Genomic DNA, 24162 nt, shown 5'->3' on the forward strand with positions numbered 1-24162 from the left:
TAAGTTTTTCCACAATACCCAGAAGCGTAATTCTGTACTCAGGCTCAGCCTGCAGAAAATATTAAGCAAATGCTGTTGCCCGAGAGAAAATGGACACATGCACAAAAGATGTGTCTCGTATGCAAGTACAGAGAGGTGTGATGAAAAACAATATCATATCACTTTATGATTTACAAAGCACTTTCAACCACATCCAAAATGAAATCTGAAACACACCTCTTCCTGAGAACTACTGTGTTTTTCTCTTACTAAGAATCTCATGATTCATCCCATTTCCCTCTTTTCTCTGGCCACACCCAGAGCAGATTCTATAACCCACCACTCTGGTATGTATTTCTAAATTCTACATTTACCCCTTTCAACTTCCTAACATACCCTTATTTTCCCATTACTGCATCTCATTACCACCTATCCTATAAATTTTTTCCTAATTCCACAAGAAAAACCTTTTGAAACAAAACAAAGTAAAGATATATCATAAACTGCTGCAAGGTGCCATCTCAGAGGCATATATAATCTAGTATCACACAGCATTAGAGAATGAATTTTTTTTTTACACTGGAATCTAATCCTTAACACTGGAAAATCATTCTTAAAGTTATAGTCCAAGAAAACCTGCTGATGATCCTTTTGAGCAAGTATGTAACATTTTAAGTCTCTGTGAACTCCAAATATAATGAAAAAGGCTCCAAGAGTACAAGTGAAACAGAAAACATTGAAAAACATGAAAGCATTGATTACTCAGCTTTAAAGCATGTTAACTAAATGCCACTGGCCCAAATGCTGAGGAATCTAAGCAATCTACCCAGAAAGAAAAGAGACGCATGGTCTAACAGAGTCAAAGAGCAGGGACAACAGAAAAAGATCTCCTGGGAATGAGGAGATTCTCAGTATGGGAATACTTGGGTTCCCTCCCAGTTTAACATAGTATTTATTAATTATAAAGTGTAAGGATTAACTCACAGCTACAGGAGATTAAGAAGGACAGACATGTCAGGATACGACCAGAAGACAACGTTACTAAGTGGAAAAAACAGGGGGGAGGGGTGGTACAAATAATAGAGTCAGAAAGAATTTATCCACTGAATTCTGCCTGGCTATCTAGAATATCTCCCACCAGCTGTCCATCTGTGGTGGATACTGATAACACCTAGCGCCAAAAGACTACTAACAAAAGCAAGAAAACTCTGGAGTTGTCCTCTAAGTTTCCTTTCTCCCAAAGCAGAGTTTTTAACCTATCTCTGCCCCTTAAAATCTAGTACAAAGGCCACAGTTCAACTGATCAACCTTAAAATTTTTTCCCTATTTCACCACACACACTATCTCACAACAGTTTACAGAGAAAACAGATTTCACAATGAGAGAATAAAATATTCACAAGTCAAAGACCTGACCCTGGCTTTCACATGCTGAAACCTTTAGAAAAGATCTGAAGTTATAAAAATTACTGTTAAAATAAATATGTAAGTTTTGTAAGCAGCATTTTTAAATAGTATTATTTACTTAGGGAGACGTGTTTTCCTGTTTTTTCTTTTTTGGCCGAGCCACACAGCTTGTTGCGGGATCTTAGTTCCCCAACCAGGGACTGAACCTGGGCCCAAGCAGTGAAAGCGCCAAGTCCTAACCCACTGTACCGCCAGGGAATTCCCTCTAGTGTTTTATACATAATATCTTGATCCACATCCACTGTCTTGTTTACTATGAGTAAATTTTACAGGCCAAAAAAGAAAAGAAAAATTCATGGTACTTCTTTCCCTCACTCCCCTCCAAAGACCTCAATCTGGCCCAAAAATGAGGACTTTAAAGATTCTAACTGTACCAAATACAGTAATTTTATGTATTAAAACAAGTGATACTTAATATGTTAATATTCTTAAGGTAGAAAAGACAAATACAGAGGACTTCCCTGGTAGCCCAGTGGGTAAGACTCTGGGCTCCCAATGCAGGGGGCCCGGGTTCGATCCCTGGTCAGGGAACTAGATCCCACATGCATGCCACAACTAAAGATCCCGCGTGCTGCAACTAAACATGCCACAACGCAGATCCCGCGTGCTGCAACTGAGACCCCCCAGCACAGTGATTCTCCACAGAGAGATATGCCCCCCACTCTTCAATTATATTACACTCTCCACTGCTGCTTGAGCAAGTGGCCACTACCTATTGCCAAGTGTTTCTCAGCAGGACAGCTGAGCTGAGATTCACTGCTTTACCTGAGTGCAAATCTGAAGAACTTCGTGGTCTTCCCTCATTCAACAAAAACTTCATACACCTCCTGGGAAAGGGGCATGAAAAACACAACAGTCTCCGCCCTAGCATAGTTCAGTCCAGGAGGTTAAGCTCAACACCAAAACCAGTAACTTACAGTACACTCTGATGACTACAGGAAAGGTAATTTGTGGGTGGCCCACACTGCAACACAGCAACTACCCTAATGCAGTTCCCTAAGGACGTTCATTATACCACGTATCCAGACCAACAGAACTGTGTATGATGAGTGCCAATTCCAAGCTGGGTCACTGGTTTAGGGCCCCTTGGTATGAACAGGTTTTGCCATTTAACATCAACTGTGGTTTGCTAACTGACCTGGATAAAACTGGTCAAAAAGTCAGATGTGATTCTGTATGATGTGGCTCAGCACTAGAGCTCAGAGTAAGCCTTCACAGCACAGCACAACCAGACTTTAGATCTTAGGGCTCTGCTAAGGACTGACCCAGAGTCTGACTTGCCCACCTAGCGAAGAACAAGCCAAGCACCTCGATTCTCCTTTCAGCTTTTACCCATCAGCCTATCATTAGAAAAGCCGACACAAGATTTTACAGATCTATAATACCTATAAATTTACAAATTTATCTATAAATTATAAAATTAATATCTATAATTTTACAGATCTATTATAAATCATAATACAGATTTAAAAAACCAACGTTCATGATTTTTAAACAATGTTTAGCCAAATAACGCAAAAGTTACAGGCCTTCCACCTTTGCCCCCTAGACAGATACCATCCAAACCAAACACCTCCCACCTTGGTCTCACTCTATACACACAGCTGCCTACATCTCAAATTCAACATGTATTCTACCAAACTTAATTACCTTGTCCACAAACCAGATTCCCTCTGTATTCCTTTTCCTCTATTACTTCATTTTCCCAGGGACCAAAACTTTCTAATTCAATCACCAATTCTGTGCATTTCTGGGTCCCATCCCATCTTTTCCACTGCTCACACCAGGGCTGTTACAGTAGTTATCCAATTAGTCTCAGCCCTCACCAACTCCAATCTCTTATTGCCAACTCAACCTTCCCAAAACACCGCTGGATAAAAGCCACTCCATACATACACAATAAAAACTCCTGCTGCCTACTGAATTAAACCTTAGCCTGGCATCCAAGGCCCTTTTCTTTATGACAATGTCCTTTTTCCCCAGCTTTATTTTAAGGCCACAGGATTAGGGGCTTATGCACTCAATAACTTTCTTCTGAAGCTCTATCATATGCCAAATTCTAGGAACTGGGATACTGAAATGAATAAAATTTGATCCCCACCTCCAAGACTCCAAGCAAATAGGAAACAAATACAGTCCCTTCAGTAACAGACACATAAGAAAGATAAAAAGTGCCCTAAGTGCCAAAGAAGAAGCCCCCTATACCTCATATTTCTTAGTACTGCTCACCTACACATAGTAGATGCTTACGAAGTAGCACTGATGATTGTTCCAATAAACCAAAGGCCTATGATCAATATGCTCAATAAATTTCTGTTGACAAATCCACCTCCCCATTTCTACTACGGTAAAGAACTGTGGTACACTGGCTGCCTGTCCTGGAAGGGTCAAGGGGAAGCACAACTGAGAGCACAGATTTGCAAACGTGCGTGTGACTGTCTTGTTTCTGAAGAACAGAAGCACTCGAGGCCTCATGAAAGACATCAGTTCTTTTTGCTGGTCAGTACTCAGATACCAGCAACATAAAATAAACCTCTGCAAATGCAACCTATACCCAATTCCAAAGAATAGCCGGATGAAAACATTCCAACCCTTTCATCACCATCAGGAAGTCAGCAAACACAGCTAAACTCTCTTCTCAGTAAACTATGCTGTGATTCCAGCTTTGGTCTTGGATTAGTACAAGCAAGCATGTTAAAATTAACCAAATGAAACAAGTGCTTAGAACAAGAGAACAAAGATGATTAAAACCTAAAAGCCACAACCACTCCTCTCTATACAAAACATTAGACGTATCAGTTCACTTGAGCAGCTGATTTTTTATCAACTTCCTACTACTTTCAACCATAACATCTTAAAAACAGAAGTCACCAACACCCAACAGGAAAAGCTCTAAAATATGTATTCGGGCTATAAACAGCTCAAACAGACCTTAAAAGATTATATGTTAAGAGCAAAAAAGTATACTCAGAAATGCAACGTGCACATTAGAACAAGCTTAAGTCTTTCTTTAAATGAATTGGTCATTTGCCCTTTAGCGCCAGAACGATAAAATGACTCAGTGACAACATTACAACAATCATCCATTAAAACAGTGGTCCCCAACCTTTTTGGCACCAGGGACCAGTTTCATGGAAGACAATTTTCCCACGGACGGGGGCGGGGCGGGGGGGGGGGGGTATGGTTCAGGTGGTAATGCGGGCGATGGGGAGCGGCAGATGAAGCTTCACTAGCTCGCACGCCACTCACCTCCTGCTATGCAGCCCGGCTCCTAACAGGCCACAGCCCGGTACCGGTCCACGGACCAGGGGTTGGGGACCCCTGCTTTAAAACAAGTGACTGTTTAGTTTAGACCAAATGAAATCATTAGCAATTAAGGCTTTTAAAGACATTCACTGAAAGCAGATATCCTAAGTGGACAGTGATTATAAAGTTTCAAAGCTGAAATAGTGAACATTTTTTACCTGATGTTCTGCATGAATGTTATCCCCAGTAGGCCATCGATGTTTGCTATTATTATAGCCGCCTCCACCACTTCCTCCTCCCCCAAGCTGCTCACCATGCTGCCTCTGAAAGAAGTAGTCCACCATAGCGTCGTCCTGGGAACGGCCTGCAACTCCTATGGATCCTGGGACAGGGCTGGAGTGTGTCCCAGCTGCAAGAGCCTGATTTGCAGCTGGTTGTGGCTGCGCTTGCGACCCTGTTCCAGATGTCAAAACAACAGGCATGTTGGGATTAGCTGGTTCTTGAGGGTGATGTTTCAGGTGGGGGCTGAAAGAGTCCTGCCAAAGCACTGCTTTTCTCTTCAAGACACATGCAACGCTCATTCCACCAACACCTAAGGACAAACAGGTTACAAATGTTTAAAATTTGCCTTTTTTAAAACATAACTTGATATATGCACCAAGATAAAAACATGAGACCCCTGGCTTTTACAATATATCATCTAAAACCAGTTTCTACCAAGCAGCTAAATGTTTTGCAACATATACATAATTTTCTAAACTGAAACTTCAGGCTTCCCTGGTGGCGCAGTGGTTAAGAATCCACCTGCCAATGCAGGGGACACGGGTTCAAGCCCTGGGCCAGGAAGATCCCACATGCCGCGGAACAACTAAGCCCGTGCGCCACAACTACTGAGCCTGTGCTCTAGAGCCCGAGAACCACAACTACTGAAGCCCACGCACCTAGAGCCCATGTGTGGCAAGAAGAGAAGCCACTGCAATGAGAAGCCCGCACACTGCAACGAAGAGTAGCCCCAACTCGCCGCAACTAGAGAAAGCCCGCACGCAGCAACGAAGACCCAACGTAGTCATAAATAAATAAATACATACATACATAAATAAACCAACCAAACCCCATATATAATTAGCAATGACTCAAGAGTGTCAAAAACGAAAGGATCCTTTAAAATGTCCGACATATTCATAGGATGCTCTGAAAAAAAGCTTAAATAAGGCCCTCTGACTAAGAACAGCAACAGAATGTTCCTAGCCTGAAACTTCTTCTCAGCTGCTGTACATGGAGAAAATAAACTTTGCATTTTTACCAATAACTTACAATTATAATTGTAATCACATCATCATTCTATTAGTACTCTGACTCTTACAGAGTCAGGGATGAGACCAAACCAAATTCAAACACTCACCTTACATAGAAAGTATCACTGTAAAAAAAGAAATGCTTCAATACAATAATAATTGTATGGCAAATATATTGCAAACATTTTTTCTGATCATTCCTATTTTACAGATAAAAACACTAAGGTAGGGAGGAAAAGTTATGTGATGTGCCCGAGGTCATTCAGCTAGTGAGCTGTGAAGGAGGGATTCAAACCCAAATCTGTATGCACCCAAGCCTAGTTCTTTCTACCAACCCCCTTGCTACCACACCCCAGTAAACCAAAACAGATACTATTTCTCTCACTTGAGTCTGCTATTCCTCTCTGGAAGGATCAACAAAGTATCTCCAAAATATTACTATGAAACATTACTAATACATTTCTTAGAATCGAAAACTACATTTGTAGAAAACATAGAACAGCCTATGTATGGGTGCTTAAGAAAAAAAAATGCTTCAAAATAATCAGTTACCAACTAGAACATACCTGTCCAGAGCCACTAGAGTCTAATTTCAAGGCTATCAACCTAACAGTCCACTGCTACAAATGCCTTATCTCTCTTTAGCCCTACAGTGACATTTCAAAAACAGTCTCAAAAGATTTATAAGAAAACTATTAAACTATTTCTCGGTATAGAATAAACATCCTGGACTTGCCTGGTGGCGCAGTGGTTAAGAATCCGCCTGCCAATGCAGGAGACACGGGTCCGAGCCCTGGTCCGGGGAGATCCCACATGCCACGGAGCAACTAAGCCCATGCGCCATAACTATTGAGCCTGCACTCCAGAGCCTGCAAGCCACAACTACTGAGCCCAGGTGCCTAGAGCCCATGCTCCACAACAAGAGGAGCCACCGCAATGAGAAGCCCGTGCACCGCAACCAAGAGTAGCCCCCGCTCACCACAACTAGAGAAAGTCCGTACGCAGCAACAAAGACCCAACGCAGCCAAAAATAAAAATAAATAAAATTTATAAAAAAAAGAATAAACATTCTGATAAAGAAGCATTCGCTTCTCACAACTAATTCATGTTCTGAAGACAGGAGTAAGATTTGTAATTTGTTCAAAGCCTAATTTGGAAATGCCTAGTTTCAGTTAACAATTCCAAACCATCAGAACCTTACTGGAGTAGTCCAGCTTTCTAGACTTCGGTTTCTGCTTTCATGAACAGAATCATATTCATACTTAAATACCAAAACCGGAAAGTCACAGCTGTGTTTACCATTGGTACTAGCAAAAGTCCTCACCAGCCTAATGCCTTCCTGTTTGATTTTCAAAAGAACTCACTGCCCTCTTATTACCAATAGTAGCCAGTCCCATTTTCTTCCACAAGGGAGTATCAAACCGTCTTTGTTGTAGAGCTAACCAGGGATCCTAAAACTCAAGTTTTACCACTAAACGACAACCTCCCTGAACCTGTTTCCTCATCTAAAAAATGAAATTCTTTCTCTGTGACTCACAAGTTTTTTTTTAATCAAAATAATAGATATAAAAGTTTTTGGTAAATTCAAAATCACCATGCTGAGGCCCCAGGAATTCAGTTACCACCAGTTAAAGCAATGGAGCTCCAGTCCCTAAGAGGATTCCTAAAATAGCAAATGCAACCTTTTCTGAAATAAAAGATTTGCCGTAATACTTATTTAACAAAGAACTTCCGAATGAAAAAGGTATTCACCACTGAAACACACCCGACCACAACTTCATTCTATCAAGGCATGGGGGGGAGAGGGGGAGGCGGGGGGAGGGTTCCTATAAAAATGTTCAAACGAAACAATTGGCTTTTGTAAAGCTATCTGTATCCCCTGAGACTTCCTGCTTTACCTAATGAGGCAAGGCAGTTTCTCAAACAAGAGAAAACCTGGCAGAAGGGACATTTTGAAAGTGAGCAAATACCTAAGCAATTAACAAGTGTCTTGGGTAGTTTTGTAATATCTTGGCAACTACAACATAAAAATTAAGAAATCAGTCACTTAAATAATAGAAAACATTTAAATTGCTGATGCCTTTTAAAGAACTCTCAAACCCACTAAAAAGTTATGTGTTAGCACTTGAAATGTGACTTTTCTTTTTACAAATGGTACATTATAAAAATAAGTTTTTAAGCAACTAAAAATAAGCGCTGATTCTAGTTTTCCACAGTTTTCAAACTGTTTACACCAGAGCTGTTTTTGTTTTGTTTTGTTTTAATATCATTAATAGGCTTTATTTCAAACAAAGGAACATGATCTAATCTATCTCCACTGCTCACCTTTTATTTACTAAAATTCTTTGTGGTTTAAAAGGTGTTTATTTTTACCACACTGGGGAAAAAAAAATTCTGTGGTCATAAATTTATTTTGAAGCAGTTCATCTCAAGCCCAAACTAAACTTCAAACACAACTTCAAAAACCCGTGGCCTTGAACAAAATGAATCCAATTGTGGCTAAGGCAAAATGCTCGGTTCAGAATACAGTATTTCCCAAAAATCCAGATAAAGAATCAACAGTACCCCAAGAGTGTTTTATAAAGTTAAAACTAGCAACGGGTCAAAATGTTTATTTTGCTTACTAAAACTGCATCGGGAGCCACCCACCTCTGTCTTGGTGAGTTTTGATTTTTTTTCATAAACAAACAAAAAGCTAAAACCACAAACCTATGGTTTCAGCAATAACTGACTTTAAAAGAGGATCCCAAAAAAGCCTCATAAAATCCCATTCTTAATCTCAGGCAGAGGAGGAAGTGAACGAATTGATACAACTAAGAACAGTGTTCTCTTAATTGGACAATGAAGAGTAACAACCCTTCAAGTTACGGGGAGGATAAAACCTTTCCTGATAATGTGGGGGAGGGGGGAATATAGTGGCTGGGGGGGGTACGGGAGTGTATTCCTCACTTGACGTGGGAGTGGTACCGACAAGTATTAACAACCGATCTAGCTTTACCAAGGACGTCCATGAGGACTAAAACTATCTAGTATTGTGTATCTGTTTACCTACTACGAAGGCATGAACGCTTCTTAGAGTTAAGACAGACACGCACCAACACAGGGAGGCTCAAAGAGGAAGAACCCACCAAAAACAAGCTCTCACAGAAACAAAAGGCCACAAGTACCCAGGAGCCTAAAAGAGATCTGAAACTTCCTGATCGCCTACTTCTCCACATTTAAGGATCGCAAAGTTCCCCCATGGTGGGTCTCGCCTGCAGACGAGGGCCACGGCTGCTTCTAAAGCGATTTATTGTTCCTCCTGCTTCGGCGCTGCCACGGAAGCTCAAGAAGTCGAAGAAATCCAGAGTAGCACAGAATTACACTTCATGGCCACACAGAAGACTCGGGGCTTCGCAAACCCATCAAAAAAGCAACCCGAATGGCAACATCAATCTTCAGGGGCTCCAACGGGGCCGAGCAGAAATGTAGAGACACGTCTATGCCCTGGGCCCGGGCCTAAACCCCCGGCATTTTCCTCGCTTCGACCCAGCTCCCCACCCCCTCCCTCCTTTGATAACAATAGGGGCCTTGCTGCTGACTCCAAAACATGTACGAGGAACAGCGAGTGAGAAGCCTCCGCCAGGGCCCCGGCGGCTTTTCCAAAGCCCTTCTCATCCCCCCAGCCGCTCTCAAACACCAATACAAAGGGATAATCTGCTCGCTGGGGGTCCGGAGCAGCGTTTGGGGTTGGCGGGGTGCGGGTACTCACGGGCGGAGCGGTAGGATGAAGATGGATTTCAGCCCCCCGATCTTCTCTCTCCGGCGCTCTCGCTCCCCCTTACCTTTCACTCCGACAACATGGCGGCCCACTGGGGACTGGGCTGGCGCTGTGCATCATGGGATAGGCTCGGGCCCCGGCCCTGGCGGTAGCAGCAGCATGTGCGGAGAAGGCAGGCGGCTCTGGAACAGGTTGCCTGGTTGCCATGCCAACCCAGGGCCTGTGTGAACTTGGGAAACTCGCAGGCAACACTACCGCTGCGCGCGCGAGTGGCCGCCCGCGAGGGGAGCGCGCGCCGTCCCCTCGCGAGCCGCCGCGGGCAGCAGGCGGAGTCCCGCGGGCCCGCACTGGAACGCCCGCGGTGCCCGGTTCCCGGCCCAGTACCGCACGGAGCTGGGCACGCGGTGTCACGGTAGTGACCTTAGCCGAGGCGCCACCCGCCTCCGCGCCCTCCCTATTTCACCTCCAAACTGTAACGGCCTGCAGGATAATTGGACGCTTATTCCAAGGCTCTGGCGGGACAGGAGCTCGGTTCAAACCCCTTTGCTGCAACTTTCTGGCTCTGTGGACTTACTTAATCTTCCTGCTTCCATTGCCACATTTGTAAAATGAAAAGGAAAATGAGAATTGCTACTTAACTCTGCCCTGAGGATTAAGTGGATAATATGGCTTATTATTCCAGTTAATAATGTGAAATGCTTAGTACAGTGCCTGGTACTTGTAAATAGGCCCACTATAGAATTTGCGGAGTCTAGCGCAAAATGAAAGTGTGAGGGCCCCTTGCTCAAAATTGTTAATGAATTTCAAGATGGAGATAGCAGAACGTTAAACCCAAATCAAAGATTCAAAGCTGACCTTGTTTGTAAGCACTCATTCAGTGTTAGCTGTTGTCATTCCGTCCGGTTCCGAAAATGAATAGAAATAGAAAATGGCCATTTGATGAAAGTGACTTTTCAAAATCAGTAGTATTTCATAAGATATAGTTATTATATATAAAACTAAACCCAAGATGGATTGAAAACATAAGCAACCCACAACACTATAAAAGCCCAGAAGAGGGGCTTCCCTGGTGGCACAGTGGTTGAGAGTCTGCCTGCCGTTGCAGGGGACAGGGGTTCGTGCCCCGGTCCGGGAAGATCCTAGATGCCGCGGAGTGGCTGGGCCCGTGAGCCATGGCCGCTGAGCCTGCGCACCTGGAGCCTGTGCACCACAACGGGAGTGACCACAGCAGTGAAAGGCCCCGCGTATCGCAAAAAAAAAAAAAAAAAAAAAAAGACCAGAATAGAATATAGGGAGAGAAAGCTTTTTAATTTGAGAGGGGAAATGTTTATAATGAATCAAAATCAATAAATCCCTTTAAAAATTGAAGGAAAATTAAACATTTATATAATAAGAGTGCCACCATCAATGAATTAGCGAGAAAATAGCTTTAAAATACTGTAATACTCGTGGTAGACAAATGGTTAATCTTCATGATAAATACAGAAATTCTCTAATCAGTTAAAAAAGAGCAATCCAGACATAGAAACCAAACTTATGTTTACCAAAGCAGAAGGGGGGGAAGGGATAAATGAGGAGTTTTGGGATTAACACATACACACTGCTATATATAAAATAGATAACGGGGAGTTCCCTGATGGTGCAGTGGCTAAGACTCCCCGCTCCCAAGGCAGGGGGCCTAGCTTGGATCTCTGGTCAGGGAACTAGATCCCACATGCCGAAACTACGAGTTCGCATGCCACATTGAAAATCCCCCACGCGGGAACGAGGACCCGGTGCAGCCAAATAAACAAATAAAATTAGATTATAATGATGGTTGCACAACTCTGACAATATGCTAAAAACCACTGAACTGTGTGCACCTTAAATGGTGAAGTTTATATTAATTGAAATATATCTGAACTCTCCTGGTGGTTAAGAATCCACCTGCCAATGCAGGGGACACAGGTTCGACCCCTGGTCCCGGAAGATCCCACATGCCGCGGAGTAACTAAGCCCCTGCCCCACAACTACTGAGCCCGCGAGCCATAACTACTGAAGCCCGCACACCCTAGAGCCCGTGTGTGGCAACAAGAGAAGCCACTGCAATGAGAAGCCCACACAATGCAAAGAAGAGTAGCCCCTCTCGCTGCAACTAGAGAAAGCCTGCATGCAGCAACAAAGACCCAACTCAGCCAATAAATAAATAAATAAATATTTTTAAAAAGAAATATATCTCACTAAAGCTATGAAAATGAGAAAAAGTGAATAATAAAAAGAAATGCAACTTTGAAATATATTTTCATCTATTAAATACACTGGCAAAAATTTAAATGATCATTAACACCATGTTTTGGCAAGTTTTGTGAGAAAATCAGCACTCATATTGTTTATATTGTTTGAGAAGATATTACTTTTTATGTTATTTTTTATTTAAAAGATAAAAGGGTGAGATTTTTGTTTCTGAAAAAGAAGATAAGACTTGGAAGTTAAAGATCTGCTACTTCCAGGCTATGTGACCTTGGACAAGTTCCTGAGTGTCAGCATCCTCATTTGCAAAATAAGGGTACATACTCACAGGACTGTTACAACGGTTAAATAAACTAACATATATAAAGTGCCTAACAGAGAATTGGCACTCAATAAATGTAGCTGTTTTATTGTAGTTGTAGTCTTGTATTTATTTCTGAATCCCCAGAGAGCAGCTTAGCGCAAGGCACAGTCATTGCTCATTAAGTGTTTGTTAAATGAATGAATTCAACAGCCATTTAGAGTGATAACTCTCAAATCCAATGGTCCTAAAAGTAATATGTTGTATTCAAAGATCCCAGCTCTTAAGCCAGACCAGAAATTACTTCCTTACCTCTCTGAGCTTCCTGTTTTCTCCCACGGAACATAAGGTTAATATAACAGCACTAAATGAAATAAAGCAGATAAAGCATTTAGCCCCATGGGGCCAGGACAGTGGAATGTGCTGAGTAGCCATATTAGAAAAACATATAAGAGGAGGAAACTTAGCAGACATGAGAAAATTACAAAATTTCCAGGACTTTACCAGGCTCTGTGCTCCATGATGTCATTCTGAGATCCATGATTAGCTCAATTTTAAGCTTTAGCTTTCATTATTCAGAGATTCCATTATCGGTTTAGCCACAGTCATGGGGTACCACACCCCATCCAGGCCTCTCCTCCAACCAAAGCCCAACAGAATACCAGCAAGCCATCCCTGCTTTCCCTTAAGGAATTGCTCTCAAAAAACCTTAGGCCCGGGCTTACCTGGTGGCGCAGTGGTTGAGAATCCACCTGCCGATGCAGGGGACACGGGTTCGTGCCCCGGTCCGGAAGGATCCCGCGTGCCGCGGAGCGGCTGGGCCCGTGAGCCATGGCCGCTGAGCCTGCGCATCCAGAGCCTGTGCTCTGCAACGGGAGAGACCACAGCAGTGAGAGGCCCAAACCTTAGGCCCCCGCCAGGCCCCAAAAATAACTCTATCAGAACATCACCTGCAACAAACTCATGAGACATCCTATTATCAAATGCTTACCTGTGTGCCATGCACTGTAAGACTTTTACATACATTATTTCTTTTAAAACTCCCCAAATACCTATGACATGAGCAACATTATTATTCCCATTTAAAAATGAGAAAACTGGAACTTCCCAGGCTAAGCCTTTGCGCTCCCAATGCAGGGGGCTTGGGTTCGATCCCTGGTCAGGGAACTAGATCCCACATGCATGCCGCAACTCAGAGTTCACATGTCCCAGCTGAAAGGATTCTGCATGTCACAACTAATGATCCCGAATGCCACAATGAAAGAACCCGAATGCCACAGCTAAGACTCGGTGCAGCCAAAATAAAAATAAACAAATATTAATTTTTTAAAAATAAAAATGAGAAAACTGAGACTTGGGAGGTTATGGAACCAGATTAGTATTTATCCAAGCGTGTTATCTAAGGCTATTTGCTGAGAGTTGTCTGTTCAGGAGGCTGTCGAAATCATCCCTAAGTCTTGAAAATCTCCACAATTAACTGATTAAACCCATGCATAACAGATAATGTAATCAATCTTTGGGAGTTTTCAAAAACCAAGAATCTAATCAAACTGGCCTGGGATGAGAATTAGGGTGGATTTGGGAAGGGTGTTCTAATCTAATCAGTAATCCATTCCATTGTAACCTAATCAGACAAAGAGATCTCAGACAGAAACATTTAATGAAGGCCATTCAAGAATGCCTTTGTTCAAGAATTTCAAATGTTACCTCTTCCTTCGTGTGGAAGTGGTTCTCCACGTATGGTCTGAGGCTCACCTGTGAGTCAGCAAACTGGCCATGCTGACAGCTGAGAACAAATCCTGGAGTGGACAAATGCTGTTCAGTTCCACAGACTTTCACTCTCTTACAGCCAACTGCTATTGGGTGGTAAATGTTACTACAATATTGTATTTGTAAACTGAATATAAAGCATTCTCAAGCAAAGTTGGGACACTCCCAATTTTCTGGAAAGATACTTTGTTATCAGTGTTGATTTGCTTTGCTTTTTCAACTGTGTTACACTTTGTGTTTTTGTATATTTGTAGACTCTCCCTTGGGTTGCACTTCCACTCTTTGTTTTGGTACTTGGATAATTGTTACACTGTTAACATTTCCATTGTCATTCTGTTTTTTAGCAAATCTTGGTTATTAGAGTGTTTTTCCCATAGGAACCGAGGAGGGAAGGAGGGTTTGGGCTTCCAGCATTGGTGACTAAGTAATTCCGATCAACTCTCCCACTGAGGAAAACTAGAAAACTGGAAAAATCTGAAAATCTCGTCTTGAAATCATTGGAAAGTTAACAAGTTAGTGAAGAATTACTGAGCCAGGATCTGGGAAAGGAGAGAGATTGAGGAATGTAAGCCCCATAAATAGGACTACTTTTCCAGGTGGGGCATTTCTTGAGATGTAGTTTTCCTGAGAGGTAGCTAAGAGACAGAATGATGCTTACAACAGCCTTGGGTACTTAGCAGAACAGAGATTGGAGTCCAGAACCTGCTAAGAGAGAAAGCACCTAGTAAACAACTCTCACTTTGGATTGGGATCCCAACAGACTGTACCCTAAAAGCAAAGGTGAATAGAGTAGACAAGCTCTTACAAAGATTGAAACTCAACTTCAAAACATCTCAAACACTGAAATTGTCTTAAAGTGATCCCAGAGTGCCAGGGCCCAAGTCCCTGGCAGAAAACAGTGAGGTACTTCCCTGGCGGTCCAGTGATTAAGACTTCCGCTTTCAATGCAGGGGGTGCAGATTCAATCCCTGGTCAGGGAGCTAAGATCCCACATGCCTCGTAGCCAAAATACCAAAACATAAAACAGAAGCAATATTGTAACAAGTTCAATAAAGACTTAAAAAGAAAAAAGTGGTCCACATTAAAAAAGTCTTTAAAGGAAAAAAAGAAAAGGAAACAAAGTGAATCCTCTCTAAAGATATCATTATCTAGGCCTCAAATTATTTCTATGAACACTTATGCAAATATAATATTCAGTGAACAAACAAAAATAATCATGCATACTAGGAGACAAGATAACATGAACAAAAAATAGCAGCAACGAAAGACAATTGAAAAGCATCAAATTGTTTGTTGTGTTCAAGAAGATAATGGAAGATGGATAATTCTGACAGAAAACTGGAAAGTACAGACAAAAGCCAATTCTATGACAGAAAAATATAATAGAAATTAACAACCCAATGGATTGGGATTAACAGCAGATTAAACACTGCTGAAGAGAGAATTAGTAAATTTAGAGGTGGGAAGAAAATATCCAGAATGAAACATAAAGAGGCAAAGGCTAGGAAAGAGAGAAAGGATAGAGTTACAGAGGAGAGAATGAGACTGTTTAACATACAGGACACTGGAAAACTGAAAGGACAGGAAGGAAAGAGTGGGGCAGAAGAAATACTTGACATGAAAGGGCTAATTTACCAAAACTAATGAAAAAAATAAAGCCACAGAGTCAAGAAGCACTATGAATTGTAAATAAGAAAAACCTGAGGAAAATTAAAACTGGTATGTAGGTGAGGCTTGAGAGGATGGTGACTGTCTTTTCACCCATCCTTCAGAGACATGGGGTCAAATCAGGGAAGTGGGAAAGCCTCAATGAAAACAAAACTGAAGCAAATTCAATACATGCGAGAAATGGAGGAAGCAAAGTATAGTTTTGACCCAAAAAATGAAAGGAAGGAAGAAAGAGAGAAAAAGAAAAGCTAATGCCAAAGAAAAAGAATTAGAAAGTTTATTAATAAAATCCCAGAACTAAAGTTCTAGACAATATGTCCATAACTGACCTCACAGAGGAATCTGATGGCATATGAAAAAGATTTTAAAGCACTGGCTTGTTAGGAGATGTCAGTATAGATAGATTTTAGAAACTGATAGGAATTATATAAACATGAGTATGAGTTTTAAAGTTAAGGCAATTCCCAAAAAATAAAATAGCATTTATAACTTTCAAACTAGCAGAAGAACACCTCATCATGCAAAGTACAAATATATATATATATATATATATATATATATATTTATATATATTCCTATTTACTACACAGGAAATAGGAAATACAAAATAATACAGCAGGAAAAAAGTCTTAAGAGTAATTCCAATAAATATTGAAAGATTTGGGAATTCCCTGGTGGTCCAGAGGTTAGGACTCTGCGCTTCCATTGCAGGGGGCCTGGGATTCCATCCCTTGTCAGGGAACTAAGATCCCACAAGCCAAGCACCAAGTGACCTAAAAAAAAAAAAAAATCTGAACAGCACAAAAAGCTCAACTTACTGGCTATATGTAGAATTCTATTCTCAACCAACAGAAAATCATACTTTTTAAACATACATAGTAAATGTTTAAAAATAGAACATGCATAATACTATAAAGGAAGCCACAACAAATTCCAAAAAATCAATATCATACAGACCATGTTCTCCAACCATAAGATGTGAAAGTTAAAATTTTTTTATTATTGAAAACTATAAATCCTATAAGTTGGACACTGTAAGATTACATTTTTAAGTAACCACTGTGTTTTTTTAAAAATACAAAGGAAATTACTTAGAAACAAATAATAAGGAAAACACTATGTGTCAAAATGTGTGGGACAGAACAAAAACAGTATTGGAAGGAAGTATATATTGACAATTTTATTTATTTATTTTTAAAATTTATTTATTTTATTTATTTGTTTTTGGCTGTGTTGGGTCTTCTTTGCTGCACACGGGCTTTCTCTAGTTGTGGCAAGCAGGGGCTACTCTACGTTGTGGTGCGTGGGGCTTCTCATTGCAGTGGCTTCTCTTGTTGTGGAGCATGGGCTCTAGGCGTACGGGCTTCAATAGTTATGGCACTCAGGCTCAATAGTTGTGGCTCACAGGCTCTAGAGCGCAGGCTCAGTAGTTGTGGAGCACGGGCTTAGTTGCTCTGTGGCATGTGGGATCTTCCCCAACCAGGGCTCGAACCCATGTCCCCTGCATTGGCAGGCTGATTCTTTTTTTTAATGTATTGCATTTTTAAAAAATTTTTTTTTAATTTATTTTATTTATTTATTTTTGGCTTTGTTGGGTCTTTGTTGCGGTGCACGGTCTTCTCACTGAGGTGGCTTCCCGTGCTGTGGAGCACAGGCTCTAGGCACGCAGGCTTCAGTAGTTGTGGCACGGGGGCTCTGGAGTTGTGGCTCACGGGCTCTAGAGCACAGGCTCAGCAGCTGTGGCGCACAGGCCTAGTTGCTCTGCGGCATGTGGGATCTTTCTGGACCAGGGCCTAAACCCGTGTCCCCTGCATTGGCAGGCTGATTCTTAACCACTGCGCCAACTGGAGAGTACCTATAACTTTTTCTTATACCTTTAGATAATTTTGTATCTAAAGATCTTATACCTTATTAGATTTACTCCTGTGTCATAGCTCTGTTGCTATTTTAATGTTTTCTTTTTATAATTACATCATATGAAGTTACTGGTCTATAGAAGAGCAACTGGCAATTTTGTATACAGACCTTATAATCAATTACCTTGCAATATTCTTCTATTACTCTAGTAAATTGTCTAGAGATTATTGTGTTTTTTTTTTTTTTTTTTTTTTTTTTTCTTTTTGCGGTATGCGGGCCTCTCACTGTTGTGGCCTCTCCCGTTGCGGAGCACAGGCCCCGGACGCGCAGGCCCAGCGGCCATGGCTCATGGGCCCAGCCGCTCCGCGGCATATGGGATCCTCCCAGACCGGGGCACGAACCCGTATCCCCTGCATCGGCAGGCGGACTCTCAACCACTGCGCCACCAGGGAGGCCCTATTGTGTTTTTTAATGAAAATAATCATGTCATATGAGTATAATGACAATTTTATCTCTTCCTTTACAATAGTTATGCCATGAATCTCTTACTATTTTCTTATTGCACTGGCTAGGGCCTCCATCACATTGTTGAGTAGAAATAGCAATAGTTGGCATGCGTATCAGGTTTATAATTTTAAAGGGAATGTTTTTAAAGCTTCCACATTTATGATGACATTTATTGTATGTTTTTTATAGGTGCTTTCTTTGGGTTACCATTCTATTTCTAATTTATGTTCAATTTTGTCAAATACGTTTTCCTGCATTTATTAAAATGTTCATATGGGTTTCTTTTTCCTCCTTAATCTGTTATTACAGTAAATGACATCTATAGATATTCTAACATGTATATATATTATTCCTGTGATGACCCCAACCTGGTCATTGTATTTGTTTCTTTTATTCATTATCGGATATTATTCACTAATATTTTGTTTAGGATCTTTGCACCTATATTCACAAGTAAAATGTATTTGTAATATCTTTTCCCTGTTTTAACTTTATCTGAATTTGGTATCAGGTTATATTGGCCTCATCAAGTTGGCAGGAGGTGGGTATTCCCTCTTTTTCTGTGCTCTGGAAGAGGTTGTATAAGATGATCTGTGTATAAGAATAATCTGTGGCTTGAAAGTTGACAGAATTTGCCTGTAAAGCCATCAGGGCCTGGTGTTTCCTTTGTTGGAAGTTGTTTACTGCTCCAATGTTTAAAAACCTTTCATTATGAAATAATGATAGATTCACAGGAAGTTGCAAAAAAATGTACTGGAAGATCCTCTTTACCCTTCACACCCAGTTTTCCCTAATGGTAACATCTTGCATAACTATAGTACAATATCAAAACCAGAAGACTGGCCTTGGAGCAACCCACATGGCTTATTCAGATTTTACCAGTTTTACATGCACTCATTTCTGGGTGTATGGGTGTACACTTTTTTTTTTTTTTTTTTTTTTTTTTGCGGTATGCGGGCCTCTCACTGTTGTGGCCTCTCCCGTTGCCGAGCACAGGCTCCGGACGCGCAGGCTCAGTGGCCATGGCACATGGGCCCAGCCGCTCCGTGGCATGTGGGATCTTCCCGGACCGGGACAGGAACCCGTGTCCCCTGCATCGGCAGGCGGACTCTCATCCACTGCACCACCAGGGAAGCCCCGTTGGTGTACACTTTTATACAATATTATCACATGTGTGAACTGGTGTAACCACCACCACAATAAAGGTACAAAAGTATTCATCACCACAAAGATCCTTCTACTCCCCCTTTACAGCTATAACCACTCCTACCTCCACCCCTTTTCTAACTGCTGGCTACCACTAATCTGTTCTTCATCTCTGTAATTTTGTTATTTCAAGAATGTTATATTGGGACTTTCCTGGTGGTCCAGTGTTAAAGAATCCTCCTTACAATTCAGGGGACACTGTTTTGATCCCTGGTCAGGGAACTAAAATCCCTACACCACAGGGCAACTAAGGCCACCCACCGCAACTACTGAGCTTGTGCACCTCAACTTGAGAGCCTGCACGCCACAACTACAGAGCCCACACACCCTGGAGCCAGCACACCACAACTAGAGAAGAGAAAACCCACACGCCAGAACTAGAGAGAAGCCTGCGTGCCGCAACTAAGACCCCATGCAGCCAAAAATAAATAAATAGATTTAATGAAGAATTTAAAAAATATATATATTATATTAGTAGAATCATACAGTATGTAACCATTCAAGGTTGGCTTTTTTCACTCAGCATAATTCCCTTCGGTTCTATCCATGTTGTTGCATGTATCACTGCTCTTTTTCATTGCTGAATTAACTAGTATTCAGTGGTATTGCTGAACCATTGAATTCAACCATTGAAGGACATTTTGCTTGTTTCCAGTTTTTGGCTATTACAAGCAAAACTGCTATAAACAGTTGTGTACAGATGTTTTGTTTTGTGAACATAATTTTCATTTCTCTGGGATAAATTCTCAAGAGTATAATTTTAATCATTACAAGATTACTTGCCATTTGGGTTTTTCTTAAGTCAATTTTAATTGTTATATTTGCCAGGAAGTTGTTCATTTCATATAAATTTGGAAATTTATTGGCATAAGTTTACAACAGTTTTCTCTTAATATCTTTTAAATCTAAGTTTTCTCTGTAGTTATAGCCCCTTTATTATTTATAATATTATTTATTTGTGCTTTTCTTTCTATTCTCATTAAATCTCACAAGAGATGTGTTTACTCTGTTAGTTTTTTAAAAAGAAAAACATTTTTTCTTCCTCTTTTCCATCTGGAACCATGGAGGGTGCAGAAAAGGAGAAAAAGCTTCCTGCTGTGTCAGAAGCCCTTAAGAGTGAAGGAATTTCACAGAGCTGCTGATCAAGCATCTAAAAAAGAAGTTTGCCCAAAAAATGCTTTGAAATGCAAGGAGGAAGCTTACCTTACAAAAAAGCTAAGTACTATCATGAGGAATATAGGCAGATGTACAGACTGAGATTTGAATGGCTAGGATGACAGGAAAAGCTGGCAACTTCTATCTACCTGAGAAACCCAAATTGGCATTTGTCATCAGTATCAGTGGTATGAGCTCAAAGGTCTGCAAGGAGTTTTAGGATCTTTGCCTTCGCAGGATCTTCAATAGCACCTTCTTTGAGCTCAACAAGGCTTCAGTTAACACTGTGAGGATTGTGGAACCATGTATTGCCTGGGGGTACCAGAATCTGAAGTCAGTAAATGAATTGATCTACAAATGTGAGTTATGGCAAAACCAACAAGAAGTGAATTGCCCTGACATATTAACACATTGATTGCTTGATGTCTTGGTATATTTGGAATCATCTGAATGGAGGATCTGATTCATGAGATTTATACGGTTGGAAAACACTTCAAAGAAGCAAACAACTTCCTCCAGCCCTTCAAATTATCTTCTCTGACAGGCAGAATGAAGAAAAAGACCACCCATTTTGGAAGGTGGAGTTGCTGGCAACAGAGAAGACGAGATGAACAGGCTTATTAGAAGGATGAACTAAGGTGTCTATACCATGATTATTTTTATAATCCAGTCAGTTAATAAAAAGTGACTGATTTCAAATTGAAAAGCAAACAACTGCAAACAATTTTTTTACTTTGGGTCTTTTTCATTGATTTCTACCATTAATTATTTTGGTTATTACATCCTTATGTCTATGTTTCTAGGTTTATTCTTTCAATTTTTTTCTTTTACATTTAGTTCATTAATTTTATCTTTTATTATTTTCTGATACAAACATTTAAAGCCATACATTTCCCTTGAGACTCTATTTTCTCTGCATCTTACAAATGTTAAATGTAATATCTTTATAATAACTTAGTTCTATGTATTTTTCTATTTCCAATGTGATTTCTTCTTTGACTCATGATTTATCTGTTTCTTTTTAAATTTCTAAATATATTTGTTTTAACTTTTATTTAACTTTAATTTTTTAATTTAACTTTTATTATCTTCTAATAACTTCTAACAATAGTGTTGTGGTTTTTTTTTGTTTTTGTTTTTTTTTTGCAGTACGTGGGCCTCTCGCTGTTGTGGCCTCTCCCGTTGAGGAGCACAGGCTCCGGACGCGCAGGCTCAGCGGCCATGGCTCACGGGCCCAGCCGCTCCGCGGCATGTGGGATCTTCCCGGACCGGGGCATGAACCCACATCCCCTGCATCGGCAGGCGGACTCTCAACCACTGCGCCACCAGGGAAGCCCTTTAAATGGTTTTTAATTGTGTATCACCCTTGCTGTAATTTTTCAAAAAGAAGTTTCAACTAAACCAAATTAATAAGAACAGGTAGCATATTATCTTTCTTTTTTTTTTAAGTGAATTTATTTATTTATTTTTGGCTCCGGTGAGTCTTTGTTGCTGTGCGTGGGCTTTCTCTAGTTGCAGCCAGTGGGGGCTACTCTTCCTTGCGGTGCGCGGGCTTCTCACTGCAGTGGCTTCTCTTGTTGCAGAGGATGGGCTCTAGGTGCGCGGGCTACAGTAGTTGTGGCTCGCGGGCTCTAGAGCACAGGCTCAGTAGTTGTGGCTCACGGGCTTAGTTGCTCCATGGCATGTGGGATCCTCCCGGACCAGGGCTCGAACCCATGTCCCCTGCATTGGCGGGCAGATTCTTAACCACTGCGCCACAAGGGAAGTCCCAGCATATTATTTCTTGATAACTTTTACCTCATTGCATCAAATTTGTGCCCTCTTGAAATCTTTATTCTCTTATTTTTGAAGTTATGTACTAAAGTTCTAAATATTATGACTGATTTATACTGTAAGATGTACAGTTTCTAAAATGATACTTAATATCCACCCAATATCCAGAATCTAAGATATTGTGTAAATTAAAATAAATGACCACAAAATATACTTATTGGGGAAATAATATTAATAAAACATCCTACTTGTGTTAACTCTGTTTTTTGTTTTGCTTTGAATTTTATTTTATTTATTTTTATACAGCAGGTTCTTAGTTATCTATTTTATACATATTAGTGTACATATGCCAATCCCAATCTCCCAATTCATCACATCACCACCACCCACCCCCGTGTTATGTTTTTATGATACTTATTTAAATCTGTTGAGACTTGCTTTATGGCTAGCTAACAGCTCTATTGAGATAAAATTTACATACCATACTTGTCAGATAAATAAAAAACCAAAAGTTTGATAATACACTGTGTTGATAAAACTGCGAAAAACTCAGCACTCTCATAAATCACTGATGGAGCTATAACTTATCACAGCCTCTAATGGAATATAATTGGACAACATCTATAAGAATAACAGATTCATAACATATTCTTGTAATTAGCAATTCCAATCTAACATTTTATTCTACAGAAATATTTGCACATATGTAAAATAGTATAGGTACAGTTATTCACTGAAACATTTTTTTGTATAGCAAAAAATTAGAAACAATCAAATAAAATATTATGTAGCTACCAAAAAAAATTCACACAACATACAATTCACCCATTGAAAATGTACAATTCAATGCTTTTAAGTGTATTCAGTGATATCTGTAACCATCATCACAGTCAATTTTAGAGCATTTTCATTACCTCAAAAGGAACCTGTACCGTTAGCTATCATCCTCCTGACTCCCATTTTCCTTATCCCCAGTCCTAAGCAACAACTAGTCTACTTTCTTCTCTATAGATTTCCATAGTCAGGACTTTTATATGATTGGAATCATATCATACATGGTCTTTTGTGACTGGCTTCTTTCATTTAGCAAAATATTTTTAAGGTTCATCCAAAATGTAGTATGTATCAGTACTTTATTCCTTTTATGGCAAAATAAAGTCCTTGGTATGGTATGGATATACCATATTTTGTTTACCCATTTGTCTATTAATGGGTATTTGGGTTGTTTCCACCTTTTGGCTGTTTCTGTATGGAGATACGTTTTCATTTCTCTTGTGTGTATACCTAGGAGTGAAATTGGTTGGTTACATGGGAACTCTGTTTATGTTCCTTGTTTGAGAAACTGGCAGACTGTTTTCCAAACTGTCTGAACCATTTTACATTCCCACCAGCAGTGTCTGAGAGTTCATATTTCTCCACATTCTCACCAACACTTGTGACATAATTTTTGTATAAGTTCAAAGAACTTGAGAAAAATATATAAATTCTCTAATAGTTGAATGCATTATTCTACATATGTCCATTAGGAAGAGTTGGTTAATCATATTGTTCAAATCTTCTTGAACTCTGCTGATTTTTTTATTTTTTATTTTTGTCTTCTTGACCTATCATTAATTGGGAAAGATGTATTGAAATCCTCCCATATGATGGTGAATTTAGCAGTTTCTCCATATAGTCTATATTAATGCTGGCTTTGTGTATGTTTATGCCATCTTCTTAGGACCATACATGTTTAAAATTTTTATATGTTATTTGTGAACTGAATTATATAGTGATCCTCTTTATCCTCAATGATGCTTTTTGTCTTAAAGTTTATTTTTCTTCTGACATAAATATATCTTTACAATTTACTTTTGGTTAAAATTTACCAGAAATGTCCTTTTTTTTCTCTTCCATGGCCTCATGAATTTTGCTTTTTTTTTTTCTTTTTCTTTTTAACGGTACGTGGGC

General features: G+C 40.3%; 1 protein-coding gene and 1 pseudogene across 17 annotated transcripts in view; one reads left to right on the forward strand and one right to left on the reverse strand.

The window, feature by feature from the left end:
• Positions 1-9845, reverse strand: part of PUM1 (pumilio RNA binding family member 1) — a 131362-nt gene extending 121517 nt beyond the window's left edge. For 10 of the 16 annotated variants that reach the window (XM_082616132.1, XM_082616131.1, XM_082616130.1 and 7 more), the window contains exons 1-2: positions 9738-9845; positions 4910-5283 (exon numbers count right to left, since the gene is read on the reverse strand). In XM_082616132.1, the coding sequence (XP_082472258.1) occupies positions 4910-5272 (363 nt within the window). In that variant the 5' untranslated portion in view covers positions 5273-5283; positions 9738-9845. The remainder of the gene's footprint in view (positions 1-4909; positions 5284-9737) is intronic. The other 6 variants (XM_082616134.1, XM_082616133.1, XM_082616139.1 and 3 more) reach the window with 1 other exon arrangement.
• Positions 9846-20345: 10500 nt separating this feature from the next.
• Positions 20346-21764, forward strand: LOC309800014 (large ribosomal subunit protein uL30-like; annotated as a pseudogene). The gene has a single exon. The product of its transcript is annotated as a large ribosomal subunit protein uL30-like (transcript).
• The last annotated feature ends 2398 nt before the right edge of the window (positions 21765-24162 follow it).

The sequence above is a fragment of the Mesoplodon mirus genome (genome assembly GCF_964341445.2).
Source record: "Mesoplodon mirus genome assembly, chromosome: 3".
In the NCBI taxonomy this organism is placed as follows: domain Eukaryota; kingdom Metazoa; phylum Chordata; class Mammalia; order Artiodactyla; family Ziphiidae; genus Mesoplodon; species Mesoplodon mirus.